Source organism: Gymnoscopelus microlampas (assembly GCF_963454915.1).
Source record: "Gymnoscopelus microlampas genome assembly, chromosome: 23".
Lineage (NCBI taxonomy): Eukaryota > Metazoa > Chordata > Actinopteri > Myctophiformes > Myctophidae > Gymnoscopelus > Gymnoscopelus microlampas.
Genome location: NC_139960.1, coordinates 542,908 through 559,222, shown reverse-complemented (window position 1 = coordinate 559,222; position 16,315 = coordinate 542,908). Strand labels below are relative to the sequence as shown.

General features: G+C 42.9%; 1 protein-coding gene across 6 annotated transcripts in view; it reads left to right on the top strand.

Annotated features, from left to right (window-relative positions):
• Nucleotides 1–2,031: 2,031 nt before the first annotated feature.
• Nucleotides 2,032–16,315, top strand: part of LOC311039739 (NACHT, LRR and PYD domains-containing protein 3-like) — a 246,419-nt gene continuing 232,135 nt past the window's right edge. For 4 of the 6 annotated variants that reach the window (XR_014600196.1, XM_084049695.1, XM_084049696.1 and 1 more), the window contains exons 1-5: nt 4,847–4,902; nt 6,790–6,846; nt 12,427–12,492; nt 13,191–13,467; nt 14,555–14,587. Coding sequence is in view for 5 of the 6 variants with exons in the window: in XM_084049695.1 (XP_083905821.1) it covers nt 6,796–6,846; nt 12,427–12,492; nt 13,191–13,467; nt 14,555–14,587 (427 nt within the window). In the remaining variant the exon portion in view is untranslated. Of the gene's footprint in view, nt 2,112–4,846; nt 4,903–6,789; nt 6,847–12,426; nt 12,493–13,190; nt 13,468–14,554; nt 14,588–16,315 lie in introns of those variants that run through there. The other 2 variants (XM_084049693.1, XM_084049694.1) reach the window with 2 other exon arrangements.

Below are 16,315 nucleotides of genomic sequence, written 5' to 3'. Positions count from 1 at the left end.
TGTGTGTGTGTGTGTGTGTGTGTGTGTGTGTGTGTGTGTGTGTGTGAATATGGAAATATAATGACTTGTTTAAAATATTGGATTCCCATCAAGAAGAAGAGGTTTGAGAAGTTGTTGAGACACGATCACCATATATTTCAGGAGATCTCCGTCTGCTCCACACACCTCAGTATGTAGACCAGACCCATCATACAGCTTTTTACACTCTCTTATACAGGAAGAAAATAGACTTATAATTCAGTGGTAACACATGCCCTTACATGGGCACAAGGGATAGAATAGACAACACACTTTAAACAGCTTAAAGGCCATTTCTTGAAAACTAAGAGGAAAGACTAAAACAGACACATAACATCTTGGTGACCTTCACAGTTCTCTCAGCAGGAGATCTAAATTACGGTGGAAAAAGTACTAAAATTCTTTACTTACGTAAAAGTACCAATACTGCATTATAAAAATACTCTGTTACAAGTAAAAGTCCAGAATAAAAAATTTAGTAAAAGTACAAAAGTATTGGCATCAAAATGTACTTAAAGTACCAAAAGTAAAAGTACTAAAATGTTTGAAAATAGAAGATCTACAAGCTCACAACGCGACGCGAGCTTGTAGATCCTGTTTGAAAATCCTGTTTGAAATGACCAAACCGATGATGTCACTGGGAGGCCAGTTTCTGAGACACAGTGAGCAGACGAGAAGCTAACGGCTGCAGCCTGGGGGAAGGGGCGGGGCCTGTCTGCAGACAGCAAGCTCTGCAGACAGGCCTGCAGAGCCAGCAGGACCGACATTACTGCCCCCTAGTGTTTCGGTGACTCATGTATACTCGTATTGGGGCAAACGCAGTCCCCACCAAAAATATTTACGATTCTGTCCCTATCGGTACATAACTCGGACGGCGCTGAGTCGACTAGCAGACCTTCGGCCGGTCGTTGCGGGCACTCGCGCCTGGAGGCGCTCGGGCGCAACTCCTCGGCCTCAAGGTCTGCTGAGTCGGCGCGCCTCCGTCATGGTCCAAGGAATACGAAATGCCCCCTTACAATAGGAAACGCCCCCGCACGCGGAAGCCACTAGTCGGAGTGGCGAGATGTCGGCATGGAAGACGGTTGTTGCCACTAGGAGGAGTAGGGAGGTGGCTTGTGTCTGCAGACCTGTCTGCAGACACAGGATCTGCAGACCTGTCATCCAAGGTTGCAGCCGTTACTACTTGGAGCAGACAGACAGAAACAGACAGACAGACAGAGACAGGCAGGCAGACAGACAGAGACGGTTGAATTGACAGGAAACACATTGACGTAACCTCAGTAGATGACACACGCGCGCGTGTGTGTGTGTGTGTGTGTGTGTGTGTGTGTGTGTGTGTGTGTGTGTGTGTGTGTGTGTGTGTGTGTGTGTGTGTGTGTGTGTGCTCATGCTGTCATGTGGTTGTCGTCAGGCAGAAACCTTGTACGTCCAAAAAATAGTACTTTCCTTTTCCAAAAAAAAAAAAAAACCTTTATCATTAACTCACAAGCTGTTGTTCATACTTTATGTATTTATAAAACACACACGCTTAACTTGGCAAACCCATTGTTGGCATGTAAAAGGTAAAGCAAAAATCATAGTTAAAAATATGTCATAAATAGCAGATCTACAAGCTCACTACGCATCACATGGCTGTGCATTGTGAGCTTGTAGATCCGCTATTTTCACCAATTTATACAATGTGACATTAGCCTAGAAGCAAAGGAAACCAAAGTGCTGCTTGTGGTGAGGCAGACTAGGGAAACAATACTGAGGCACTCCATCTTCAGGTGAGAAAATATGGATTTATTTGAGCAGATGAGCATGACATTAGTCTACTTTAAGGGGGGAAATGACATAAAATGATGGAATATGAAGATACAAGGTTTCTGCCTGACAACGACAATATGTAACTTCTGCTTTGTGGTTATTACCTCCCCCCACTTCCTGTCTGTCTCTCTCTCTATGCACTGACACTCTACAGCCTCCATTTTGAAACACGCCACATACAGGAAGTGAACGTTGAGACTCCATCTTGAGACGGAACAGAGAAGGAGTGAGACGAGACGACGCTGATATGATTCATCCTTCTAGTATGGTGTGATAAATGTAGAGTAAGTATCTTTATATATATTATGTTATATAGACACAGATATGATACATGTAGAGTAAGTATCTTTATATATATTATGTTAATAATTCGCTCTGTTCTGCTGGTATGAAGGTTATTGTTCCGTTAGAGTTTTGACACCAGGGTTGTTGGTCTGGTGACAAGGATGTTGTGACGAGGGCTGGTGTGTCACTGTGGGACCGTGGACGCGGTTCTTTTTTTTCCTCTTTTTTTTCTTCACGGCACAGCGATCGGCTGATGGCAGCATTAACTTATTTTAAGATACAGCAATTTTTTAAATAAATGCTACAGCAAAGGATATGGTAGAGAAATCTATGTAAAAAAATAACATAAATGAAGACGAGAAGGCTGTAGATCATGTGACCATGTGAAAGCTTCAACCTGACCACATCCTCTGCCTTGTGTCTCTGCAGACTCCGTCTCTGCAGGTCTCTGCTTTGAAACATAGTTACGTATTCTAAAGGACTTTTTCTGAAAACAGAAAACAGTTGAAACTGCAGATCTATAAGCTCACAAAGCGTCACAAGATCGGCTATTTTCACTATTTAAAAAAATAAGGCTCATGCCATTTATGTATAATGTATTTTGTAAGGTTGTAAGTTGTGATGACGAGTGGGTTCATGTTAACAGAGTTATTAAAAAGATACAATTAGCAGCTAAAAGGACCAGAACATTTTCACATACTACTATCTGTTATGCAACCTGGTTGAAGTAGCTTTAGACACACCCATTATTATGATACAAATGTTACCGCGTTGGTACGTTCAACCACGACAGTAAAGCAGTGAACTGGACAGGCTGGACTCCATTTTGTTTTGCTACGTCTGATCAAATCATAAAGGAGTGGGAGGCCGACGCCCCCTCAATCAAGACAGTTAAAAAAAATAATCCTTCTGGTACTTTTTAATTAATAGCGTTCTGTTTGGTGGCAAGCCTTCCTCAGCGTGTTAACAAAGTGTTTTGTCAGTTGTGTCAGTGGTCAGTGGTGTTGTAGCAGGGACCCCCATATGATAAGGTGTTGTACCAGGGACCCCCATAGGACAAGGTGTTGCACCAGGGACCCCCATATGACAAGGTGTTGTACTTGTTGCAAGGCAACACATTGGGCGCTTGTAGATCTGCTATATTTGAACAGCCAAAACATGTAATAAGGCTTAAGTGTTTTTCCTCATTTAGCTGGGCCAGATCCCTCATTGAGAAACAGTGAGTTAGATTGATAGATAACTTAAGATGTGTTCATTTGTTGTTAGTTGTTGTTGAAGATAGCAGATCTGTACAAGCTCCCCTTCTCTCTCAATCTCTCTGCCTGGCCTACCTGCTATTAACTAGTTGTACGAACGCTTGTTTTCTATTGTTGTATTGTTTTATTGGATCTTGTTTAGTCGATAAACGTATTTGTTTTAGCTCGTGCTCACTTGATTTTGCTATTTTGTCTCATCTGTGTAAGGAAATAGATAGCTGATAGATAGCACTTTTACCTTAGCGCTAGGTATACTCTTGGTTGCTTGTTTTTGCAGAAAATGCACTTCAGACTTCTGGTGATTAGTAGTTTCGTTCCCTACCTATGTTGAATACACTTATTGTAAGTCTATTTGGATAAAAGCGTCTGCTAAATGACTGTAATGTAATCTCATGCTTTTAGTGTGTGTGGGTGTGTGCGTGCGTGCGTGCGTGCGTGCGTGCGTGCGTGTGCGTGCGTGCGTGCGTGTGTGTGTAAAGCGTGTTGTAGAGAGGTGCCATTTAAATATTTATCTGTCTTTATCATCTCTCTCTTGTTAGAACTTGTTTGGCTGAAACCAAAGTGGAGACAAACAAGTTCTCTCTCTCTCTCTCTCTCTCTCTCTCTCTCTCTCTCTCTCTCTCTCTCTCTCTCTCTCTCTCTCTTCAGGTTCAGGTGACGTACAGACACGCCTCATCTCTCGCTGTCACGCTATCTCTACCTCCCTCTCTCTCTCTCTCTCTCTCTCTCTCTCTCTCTCTTTCTCTCTCTCTCTCTCTCTCTCTCTTACTGTTTAAAGGGAACCTCCATCTAAAAAGTGAAATGACACAGGTCTCTACTGTCAGAGGAACAGCACAGTGTGGGTTGTGTTTTAGGGTGGCTTGTCCCTTTAAATGTAGCTGCAGTTTAATCCTGTTTATCCATAATAAAGCTCATAATGTACTAAATTATGACCAGAGATGGAAGAAGTAGCCTACTCAGATATTTTACTTAAAAGTAGCAATACCACAATATAAAAATACTCCGTTACAAGTAAAAGGCCTGTGTTCAAAATGTTGCTTGAGTAAAAGTACAAAAGTACTATTACAAAAAGTATATTTAAAGTACCAAAAGTAAAAGTACTAAAATGTTTGAAAATAGCCTAAGTAGCCTAACTAGTAACTAAAGTTTTCAAAGAATTGTAGTGGAGTAAAAGTACAATATTTGCCTCTGAGATGTAGTGGAGTAGAAGTAAAAGTATTGAAAATTGGAAATACTCCGGGTAAAGTAAAAAATACCTAAATATTGTACTTAAGTATAGTACCTGAGTAAATGCACTTAGTTACTTTACACCACTGATTATGACTTCATAGCGGGGGGGGGCACTTCCTGTTGCAACAAGACTCCACCTGGTTGAAGACGCGTAATATAAAAACACAGGAGTGTGGCTTTAGACACACCCAGTATGAATCACATGTTAGTGCGTTGGTACGTTCAACCATTTAGACACGACAACAACTCAGTCTGGACTCCATGTTGTTTTACCATGTTGGATTAAAACATAGATTCATTTAGGGTAAGTGTTATTATTATGTGTGTGTGTGTGTGTGTGTGTGTGCGCGCGCGCGCTCAGTGATGCGCTGTGGATTTTTGAGCTAGTGGGGCTCTGTTTTATGACGTCGTCACGTGCACACGCATGCATGTGCACATCGCCGATCAGCTCAGTGCTAGTTGAAATACTGTGTTCAACATGTGATTTTGAATGTCATTATATTTATTATTTAGTTGCATTGTACCTTTAACCAATCATCTCTCATCATGTGTAAACCTGAACCAATCAGAGGCAGAGTAGGGCGGGTCATATGTACTGTGGTGAGGTTAGAGTGACAGTCTCCTTAAAGCTAAGGGACTTTCCAGCCTTTGTGCTCTATCTCACCACAGACTGTTAGTCTCTCGTCTGCAGTACAAATAGTTCATTAGTTTAGAGAACTTTAGACTATTATAAAATAATGAGTTAGAACACTGGACCCCCATATGACAAGGTGTTGTACCAGGGACCCCCATATTAAAAGGTGTTGTACCAGGGACCCCCATATGAAATGGTGTTGTACCAGGGACCCCCATAACTTAAGATTTCTTCATTTTTTGTTGTTGAAAACAACAGATCTACAAGCTTAAAACTTGTCGCCAGGCAAAGTATTGTGAGCTTGTAGATCTGCTATATTTGAACTTGCCAAAAAATAAATAATAAGGCTCAAGTTTTTACACTGTTGCTCATTTTGCTGGGGACCCCCTGGATCCTCCTCAAGGACCCCTGGGGGTCCCCGGACCCATGGGGGTCCCCAGACCCCACATTGAGAACCAGTGAGTTAGATAGAGCTATAAGTGACATTTTACACCTGTCACTCTGCTAGAGTGACATGTGACAGTAAGTCATGTGACCTCAGGGTAATGCGTCATGTGATACTTGTAGGTTTATTTTGACTACTTTTATATTTGAGGTAAAATAGAGACGTTTGGAATCATTTGACAAAGAGTAAGTGTAACTGCTGCAGCAAGTGAACATTTGTTCAAAGACTGTTGGACAACCACTTCAGAGGCTCTATACATCTACGTATAATAACAGTATGATAAGGTTGGCAAGGAATATCACTTCAAACACTAGCCATGCTTTGTATGGAGAATATAGGTTGCTGCCTTCAGGAAGGAGATACAGTGTTCCTACATACAATGGGAGGCATGCGTTAATCCGACAGACCTTTTCTCCGACTATGTGGCATCCGCGTGCGGTTAGGGTTAGGGTGCGGGTTTGGTTCGGGTTTAGTATTGGAAACGTCGGAGCGCTGCGCTGTCGGAGGAATGCGCTGTCGGACTAACGTACTGCACCCACATACAATAAGGTCAAACTGAAGAGGTCCTTTGTCCATCAGACGACATTGAGGCTTAATCAGGAGTTATAGGCCAGGGGTAGGCTGAGTGGTGGACATTGCTCTTGTCTTTGCATGTCTTTATGTATGTATTTTGTTGTTTTCTTGTGTCATGTCAAATGTGTGTACTGTTATGTGTTGCATACATGGCTGTTTGGGTCGCAAGACAAATTTCAGTGCAAACTGACAATAAAGTATTATCGTATCGTATTGTATCGTTAGATTATTCATTATAGTTTGGTAAATCAATTTGGTTCAAAGTAACAGAGAAACAAGGAGAACTTTGTGAGTGAGTTCAGTTCCATTTATACCCTCTCATAAGTCATAAATGGAACCACATGGACCGTTACAGGTCCATTTGGTTCCATTCGTACACTCTAAAGGTGAAAATGGGTGAAGTCGTCCTTTAATATAGAGTTAAGTTAAATTATATTTATTTCTGCCATAATTAACTTGCATCGTGTGTGTGTGTGTGTGTGTGTGTGTGTGTGTGTGTGTGTGTGTGTGTGTGTGTGTGTGTGTGTGTGTGTGTTTAGCACAACATGGCAGACAGGAAGCAGGCAGACATCAGGGAGGATGTTGAAGCCCACTGTGTAAGTAGGAAGACCTCTGTTATAACTATTAGCTGATAAACTCATATAAATGAATGAATAATATCATTGTTCCATTAGACAACATCAGAACAGCCAGTAGAATGTGTACTATTATAGATATTAGCTGATAAACTCATATAAATGAATGAATATTATGTGACAGTGGCTGGAGATTTGGGGATCAACTCGCCAGTTGAGAAACAGTAGAAAACAGCAAAATAAATGAGATTTTTTTTGGTGTGTTTTTCTGGGGTTTTTTCTTCATATTAACACAGTTTGAATGTTGAAGAAGATTTGTATTGCAAAAGATTGTCGTTTTAGAGTCATTAAATGGTTACATTTGTATGGCAAAGTAGGCTGGTTTTGTGCGAGTCTGTGTGTTATTTTGGGGGGTGGAGAGACACTTGGCCGAGATTTGCATAGTGGTTTCGATTGGTCATGGCTAGGCATTGTTCTCCGGTTTCACTCTGAGCACCGCCTATCAAGGTCAAGGTCAAGGTCTTTATTAGTGTCCCAAAAGGGCAAATAGTTTTACAGCCGGAGTAGTGGTTTAAAACATACACAGAATACAGGACAACAAACAAACGCCATAGCATAAAACATAAGTCTGGGCGCAACAAGTGCAAGATCTGAGACAAAGGGCCACGTTCAGAGGTATACATCAGAGATATAAAGTGCCGGGCATAAAGTGCTTGTTTCATCCTCGTCAACATCATCATTATCAAAGTGCAAGAGATAAAGATAAAGTGCAAGAGATAGAACGAAGGGCTCTATTCAGAGAATAAAGTGCCGGACATAAAGTGCTTGTTTTCGTCATCATCATCTAAAGCAAAATGCACGAGATAAAGTGCAAGAGATAAAACAACACGTATATTCAGAGATATAAAGTGCCGGTCGTAAAGTGCATGTTTCATCATCATCTCATCGTCATCAAGTGCAAGAGATAAAGTGCAAGAGATACAACAAAAGGCTACATTCAGAATATAAAGTGCCGGTCAACAAGTGCTTGTTTCATCATCATCATCATCGTCATCAATATCACAATACCATTACCCTTTACCTGTTATTAGCAGCATTGATTGCTCAAATTGAAGCAGGAATAAAGGAAAACTTGAATCTGTTATTTTTGACACCGGGGGCACCCAGACGACGGCCAGAAGGCAGCATCCTATATGATGGCTCGAGTGGGTGGGCTCTGTCTTGTTGAATGGACCTGGCCTTCTTGATTAGCTGTCTGTTATAGAAGGGGTCTAGGCTCTCCAGCTGGATGCCAGTAATTTTGGAGGCGGTTTTGACTATTCTTCCCAGAGCATTTTTATCCTTAATGGCGAGGTTACCATACCAGCAGGTGATAGAGAATGAGATAACAGAGTGTACATAGGCACTATAGAACAGTTTCATCAATTCTCTATCGACATTGAATCTGGCCAATTTCCTAAGACAAAAAAGGCTTTGCTGGCCCTTCTTACACAGCATGTCAGTGTTTACATCAAATCTCAGTTTACAGTCAATAATCGTGCCAAGATATTTGTAACTGGGCACGATTTCCACTGGCTGGCCACAGATATCAGTGTTCTGGATGGGAGGGGGATCACGTCTGAAGTCAATACAGAGCTCTTTTGTTTTTGAGATGTTTAGTTCGAGGAACGCATCATTACAGCAGGACAAAAAGTCCTCTGTGACCTAACCATGTCCGACCTCGTCATTGTCGAGAAGGCTGACAATGACTGAGTCATCCGCGTATTTTATGATAAAACGGTTGTCGTGCATACTGCGACAGTCATCCGTGTACAAAATAAACAAGAAAGCGGAGAGAACACAGCCCTGTGGCGAACCAGTGGAAGTGGGCAGGAGGCTGGACATTGTCTCATTCACCCTTACACATTGAGATCTATTTGTCAAAAAGTCAAGGATCCAGCCTACCAGACATGGGTCTACACTGAAGGTGTTCGTTAATTTCTCAACCAGGACATGGGGCTGGATCGTGTTGAATGCAGAGGAGAAATCAACAAAGAGCAACCTGGCATGCTTTTTACTACCCTCGAGATGCTTGAGAACCAGGTTGAGAAGAGTGGCAGTTGCGTCCTGGACACCTCTGCCTTCCCTATATGCGAACTGAAACGGGTCGAGAAGGCTCTCAGTTTTGGCCACAAGCTCAGCCTTGATGATCTTCTCGAACTGTTTCATGACAAGGGAAGTAAGGGCCACGGGTCTGAAATCGTTAAGTGTTTTAGGTCTGCTGTTCTTGGCTACGGGTACCACAGTGGACCGTTTCCAAAGGGAGGGTACTTTCTGCTGGCTAAGAGACAGTTTAAAAATGGAGTGAAAAATGGGACCTAGTTGTTCAGCACATGTATTTAGCAAGCGGCCACCAATATGGTCCGGGCCTGACCCTTTACGAGGGTTGCATTTTTTAAAACAGTTGATCACATCCTGCTCTTCAAAGAAAGATCTGGAGGGGGGGGCAGACAGAAGTCTATTCCTGATCTCAGAGTGATTTACACTGAAGTCATGGGTGTCGAATCTTACATAGAAATCATTGAGGCTCTGAGCCAGTTGTTGGTCACAGTTGTAATTAGCTAATATGACCTTTTTTCTGCCATTTTCTTTCAGCCCTGTCATGGTTTTCATACCATCCCAGGCAGAGCCCAGGTTATTTGCTCTAAGCTGGCTCTCGATTTTTTCCTTGTAGATCTTTTTACTAGCCCATACTTCTCTTTTAATTTATTTTTGTATACTTCTCAGTTCTATTGTATTTCCCTCCTTAAAGGCCTTATTCTTCTTCTGCAGAAGAGATCTAAGGGAGTTAGATACCCATGGTTTAGAGTTTGGGTACACTTTGATGGTTTTCTCAGGAATAACAATGTTCTCACAATACAAAGACCAGCTAGTAACAACATCTGTCAGTTCATTGATGTCGGCAGAGGACTCAGAGAACATGTCCCAGTCTGTGCCCTCAAGGAGGCCTCGGAGGGTTTCACAGGCGTTGTTATCGTTCCAGTTCTTAATGCGGATGCTCTGCACTTTACCACGTTTTAGAGCAGTGCGGTAGACAGGAAAAAGGTGCACACAGTTATGATCGGAGGCCCCCAGTGGCGGGAGGGGTACAGATTTGTATGCGTCCTTGACATTACCAAAACACATGTCTAAGGTTTTGTTGGACCTAGTCGGACATGTTACATATTGATGGAAGTCTCTGAGAGTCTTTTTCAAAGACACATGGTTCATGTCACCAAGGATGAGATTTGGTGCGTCAGGGGAGATTAGTTGTAGTTTCTGTACGACCCTGAGAATCTGCTCACAGGCGCTAGCCTCATTAGCTTTTGGATGTATATAAACGACTGTAATGAATATCTGTGGGAACTCCCTCGGCAGATACGCTGGCCGCAGAGAGACAGAGAGCAATTCAACATCAGGGGTACACAAACTCTCCCTAACAATGACAGATTTAGCACTGCACCAACGCTCATTAACATACAAACATACCCCCCCACCGGTTGACTTGCCCGTAACTGAGGCGTCTCTGTCGAGACGAAAGGGTGTTCCGAAGCCATCGATCTCCAGATCGGTGGCCAAGTCCTGTTCGGATAGCCAAGATTCCGTGAAGGCTAGAATGCAGGAATCCCTGAAGTCGTGGTTGCAGCGGATTAGAGCGTGCAGTTCATCAGTTTTATTCCGGAGGGACTGCGCGTTGGAGAGGATGATGGAAGGTAGCGGAATGCGGGACAGGGGTTGGGTCTTCCTCAGGCGAGTGCCTCCTCTTCTCCCACGCTTTCTGACCCGTTTTCCCGTCCAACGGGCTCCGGAAGGGTCGCAGGGTGTCAGTAGTTCCGCGGGGATCGGTCGAATCAGGTCCACGGTTGACTCCTGAGTGTTGCGCCAGCGAAGTAGCTGCTCTGTGGTGTATTGGATTCGAGCTGGCCGATTGGGAGACAGCAGTGAGTGTCCCAGGCTCCATATCAGCTGGAACACCAGCAACGCCGACAGCATGGCGAGTAGATCCATGGCCCTATCCGAGCCAGAGTGTTCCTGCTCTAGGGCTAGAGAGTTCAGGCTCTGTGTGAAGAAAGTTCACTCTGTTAGCCTAGCTCCGACTAGTTTAGCGGCTAGCCGTTAGCCGTAGCAGGTCTCTGTGTCTCTTGTCGGCGACCGTGTCCCCCAGATCCAGGCTAAAAGCGAGCCACACTGGGGGGAAGAAGTTGTCAGAAAGTAGTCTCAGTGCTGTGGCATAGCAAGTAGATCCTTGGCCCTATCCGAGCCAGAGTGTTCCTGCTCTAGGGCTAGAGAGTTCAGGCTCTGTGTGAAGAAAGTTCACTCTGTTAGCCTAGCTCCGACTAGTTTAGCGGCTAGCCGTTAGCCGTAGCAGGTCTCTGTGTCTCTTGTCGGCGACCGTGTCCCCCAGATCTAAGCTAAAAACGAGCCACACTGGGGGGAAGTTGTCAGAAAGTAGTCTCAATGATGCACTTAATGATGCACCGCAGGCTCCGTTGTCAACATGGACACAAAAGACGTAGAACGACAGAAAAACATACAAACAGCACACAACAACAAACCAAACTACACTCGCTGCTGGTCGCTGCGTGCGCATGCGCCCTGTGTGCATGCGCCCCATCTTCACACTGAGCCAGTGTTGCCAGGTATTTTTATAATAAGTTAGCCCCCAAGATTTTTATTTGAAAATGGCAGATCTCCGGGGCACGGTGGCGCAGTCGGTAGCGATGTCGCCTCACAGCAAGAAGGTCCTGGGTTCGATTCCCGCCTGGGACGCTGTGGACGCTGGGGGCGTGTCCTCTCCTCCGCGTCATCAGCGCCCATACCCAGGGTGGGGTTGGTGAAAGGGCCCACTCTGTGTGGAGTTTGCATGTTCTCCCCGTGTCTCCTAGGGTAGTTAATACCCTCACAAAAACATGTAGTAATCCTGGTCACTATACTGCCTCCCCCATGACAGCCGGGGCGCCTGATGGAGGGGAAAGGAACTGGTTGGAATAACGTGTTCCTTCCACGCGCTACGTCCAACCAGGGAAACTCTCCCCTGTCAGGTGATAAGAAGGTCAGTTGGCTCTCATGCATTGAAGGAAGCATGATCTCGGCCCTGGCCTCCCCAGGCTATGGGGGACTGGTGTAGGGCTGGTGTAGGGCTGGTGTAGCGCTGGTGTAGGGCTGGTGTAGCGCTGGTGTAGGGCTGGTGTAGTGCCCAGGATCACTTAGGAAATTGGCACCGGGTGAAAAAAATGGGTTACAAAAATCGCGGGATAAAAATTTAGAAAAAAAAAAAGAAAATGGCAGATCTCCAAGCTCACAACGCGTCGCTCGCGATGCAACGCATTGTGAGCTTGTAGATCTGCTATTTTCAAATAGCCGATGTATACAGTAGGTTTAAAGTGTTCTTGTGGCCCATTGTCACTTCTTTTGGGCTCGTTTTCCTAGACCTGGTTGCTTATTTCTCTCACAGAACTGGCAACTGGAACAGGCAACTGAAACCGTTGTGTTGCTAAACTTGCTGCGCACAGCGTGTGTGATATTATAGATATTAGCTGATAAACTCATATAAATGAATGAATGATATCATTGTTTCATTAGACAACATCAGCACAGCCAGTAGAGGGCAGCAGCAGCACACAGAGGGACAGAGACAAGGAGTCACAGGTAAGCTGTAGATCTACAAACACACTGCTATGAGAGAACCTGTCATTTGTACAAAGATATACAATTATTAAAGATACGCCCAATGCTACACACATTCTAATGCTCTCTTAAGTGAGCGCCGTCTGATCTCGTTCAGATGTTTACTGGTGATAGATCCCACGAGAGTGTTGCTGAGACAGAGAAACATCCATAATTATGAGCTAAAAGTTATTACATTTACTTTAAGCTACTATTAATGACTGTGTGAAACAGTTTAATATATACAGTATTACAATAATGGGCTAAAAGTTATCCACTTTACTTTAAAGTGATAACTTCACAGATCTGTGTTTGTACACACACACTCCCCCCTCCCCTCTCTGACAGATATCAAAGTGATTGCTGTCTCTGATGTGGTCAGTGATTAGAGAGAGCACTAACAAGGTTGACACTTTTATGGCCTAATCAATCAACTCAGTGCACAACCCCTGTGAAGTTCCAAGTGATCAATTAAGAGCTCCAGCCGATTATTATTGATGTCTCCTGTAGAAAACTAATTCCATGTTTGAGATCTGTAATGAGATCTGATCCTGCATGTTTTATACATTTTTCCATTTTGATGCTAGGATGTTGACATAAGTGTTTGTACATCTTCTTCAGAGAAAAACAATACGTTCAAGCATAGTAGCTGAGACGATAACATCCTCTGTTTGTTCCAGGAATCAACCATGGAGACACTAGAGGAACGTATCTTGAAAACACTAAAGAATCTGGGTGACGATGAGTTCCAGGAGTTCCAGTGGCATCTGCAGAAACCTGTTAACCTTGAAGGTCTCCAGCCGCTCCTAAAGAGTCTTCTGAAGGAAGCTAACAGGATGGACACCGTCGATCTCATCAGAGAGAAATATCCCAGTAAAGAAATTCCGATCGTTATCAATGTGCTGAAGAAGATCCAGAGGAAAGATCTAGTGGAGAAGTTTCAAAATACACCCAAAGGTAGGTGATGAGAGGGTAGACATTATTCATTATTTATATACAATTATTCAGCCTCATTGATCACTGGTTTATTGGCAGAATTCAAGAACTGTCAGTGGTTTGATAAACAAATAAAACAAGGACTATTTAAATGGCTCAACACAACTAAAACTACAGCAGGCTCCAAATGATTCCACCCTTCATGATAACCACTATAGATCCTGCTGCTGTTATGATCTGCTGCAAACATGATGCATAGACCAGCTGCTTTCCTAAATAATCTGGTGGCAGCCATTGTAGTCAGGTGGCTTAGCAGCATTACCGGTAAGCGCATAAAAATGGCACATTTTTCATGAGGCCTCAGTATGACATACTGATGGATTCTAGCCTCGGGGCCCCAAAAAAACGTTTGAACCGTAGGTCACACCATCACAAATAATTTTAAATAATGTGACTTGTAGAGTGAGTGTGTTGCTCTTATAAGGAGGATGCTGGCTAAAGCACATCATGGCAGCAAGCTACCCTAAATCTGTGGAGATCATCTCCACTGGAGATGATCTATTGGACCTATTACAAACCTGGACATAAGAAGTAGAGGACTATAATGAATGAGTGAAGTATGAACATGATAACATGCTAAATGAGTCTGCATGCAATCAGAACTTTAGCTGGTTCACTAAAGTATAGAAAACAAGGGTAGGTGATAATGATCTGAGAATTGAGAAAAGATGCTTGTCATGAAGGGCAGGCATATTTTCAGCCTTTAGTAGTCATTAAATGTGTTGAATTTCTCTATCGAGCTATTTCAATTGTCCTCGTTTCATGGGTTTATTGCAAACAGCTGACAGTTTGTGAATGTTGCCAATAATTCAAATTTGTAGTGGGGCTGAATCATTTCAAGTGCAACTGTATATTCAATATATAAGTCTAGTGCAGCCTTAAAGTATATAAGTTTAGTGCAGTCTTTGAGTATATACGTCTAGTGAATACTGGTTTCCCAGTGTTCCTAGAGCACTTTCTTCTTTGATCTTTGAGCCACTTTTGTTGTCATTTGAACACCGAGCTGAATCCTAAGCTGTTCATTTAAACATTGTTTTATTTCTTGCAGAACAACCTAAAGGAGCAGCTAGATCTGTCTCAGGTGAGTTCTGTTTAAAGTAGGTTGACTCTAAAGACAATTCAATTAGTTGTAGACCTGCAAGTGTTGTTTTACTGAAGGGGCTGCCGGGGCTTAAGCCTATGGGCCCGTTTCATCCTGGATGTAAGACAAATCCAGGTTTGACAAAGTCTGCTCGGTGCAGGTTGGTTTATTCTGTTCCACGAACACCAAGCCAGGCTGAGAAGGAGAGACGTTGTCGAGCCAGACTTTGTCAAGCCAACGTCTTCCCCAGTAGACCATGTGGTGGAGCACAGATTTACTGATCCTGAAATGGAGAAGGAGCGCTTACGAGGAAGTAGGCTTATAAAATAAATACTGATGCTGTAATAAAACGGAGAGGATATTTTGGGAGGCAATAGTGGATTGACTGAATGTTAAAGTAGGCCTACCCCCAAAATATAGGCTACATGTACTATAATGATAATAATGTTTATTGTCCCCAAGGGGAAAATTGTCTTCACAAGGTCTGTTCGTTAATAACAACAAAAACAACATAACAACAAAAACAACATATCAAAAAGACAAAGACATGAGGTCCCCACTGTACACAGAAAACCCTCCTATGGACGGGGCAGTTGGTTTAATGCTGCGATGGCTGAGGGGACAAAACTCCTGCTAAAACCAACCTTTTTCCACTTTAAGGTTCTGTATCTCTGACCAGATGGCATGAGGTCGAAGTAGCGATACAGGGGATGATCAGTGTCATTTGTTATCGAAAGTGATAAGCGTGTGATGGCCTTATTGTACTAACCACTGCTATTAACTTAAACTTCACAATTAAATCATCATATACATCCTCCTATCCGCCTGCGCACTTCACCGGGTATGTAAATACCTAGTAATATAATTAATGTAACGGAATTCTTCATACTCACTGTAAACATAATAATGTAGCAATCAGTACCAGTAACATTTAGTATACATTTTGACTAAAAAAATATAAACGGGAAGTATTTGATTCTTTTAACCACTTAACCACCCTGCAAACTTATTCTGGGGGAACCTTATCCAAAAATAGACGATCTACAAGCTCAGAACCCGTCGCGTTGTGAGCTTGCAGATCGGCTAGATCAGCTGTAGGTATGAAGTGAAAAAAGACCAAGTACGAAGTAGGCAACAGTTGTAAGGTGTGTTTTACTAACAATAGAGGGTTTAAGTGGTTAAGATTACTATGTTTCCTAAATTATATTGAATTACATGATTTGAAAAATAAAAGGACAAAGATCAAGCCTAGTTTTGTATAAATCTATTTGAATAGATCATTCCAACGTGCACAGTACCAAACATTCATTACATATTGTACTTACTGCACGAGCATGCATCAATTTGTCTCCACACATTCATACGTCAATCCAAATGAACAAAAGTAATCAATAACTCATCAGGACAGATCAATAAAGAATCCATAGTCCAGACAATAATCTGACAGAATATAATCCACATGTTTAATGACTCATTGATAGATATTCATATTCCTGTGCCTAGCCTAACTACAGTGATGTGGCATGCAGTTATATATTCCACAAATAGGCCCAGCAAAATAGATTGTCCATGAATATGGTTTCACATAGTCTGACTTCACAAATAATTAGTATAAAATGGTCACAATGTTTAATTGGAGGAGTTAAACCTGGCTGTTAGACTGGTCCGGATCAGGCTAACTTCACATAATAAATCTCCATGGTAACTAATGTAGCATTGCTTTCATGA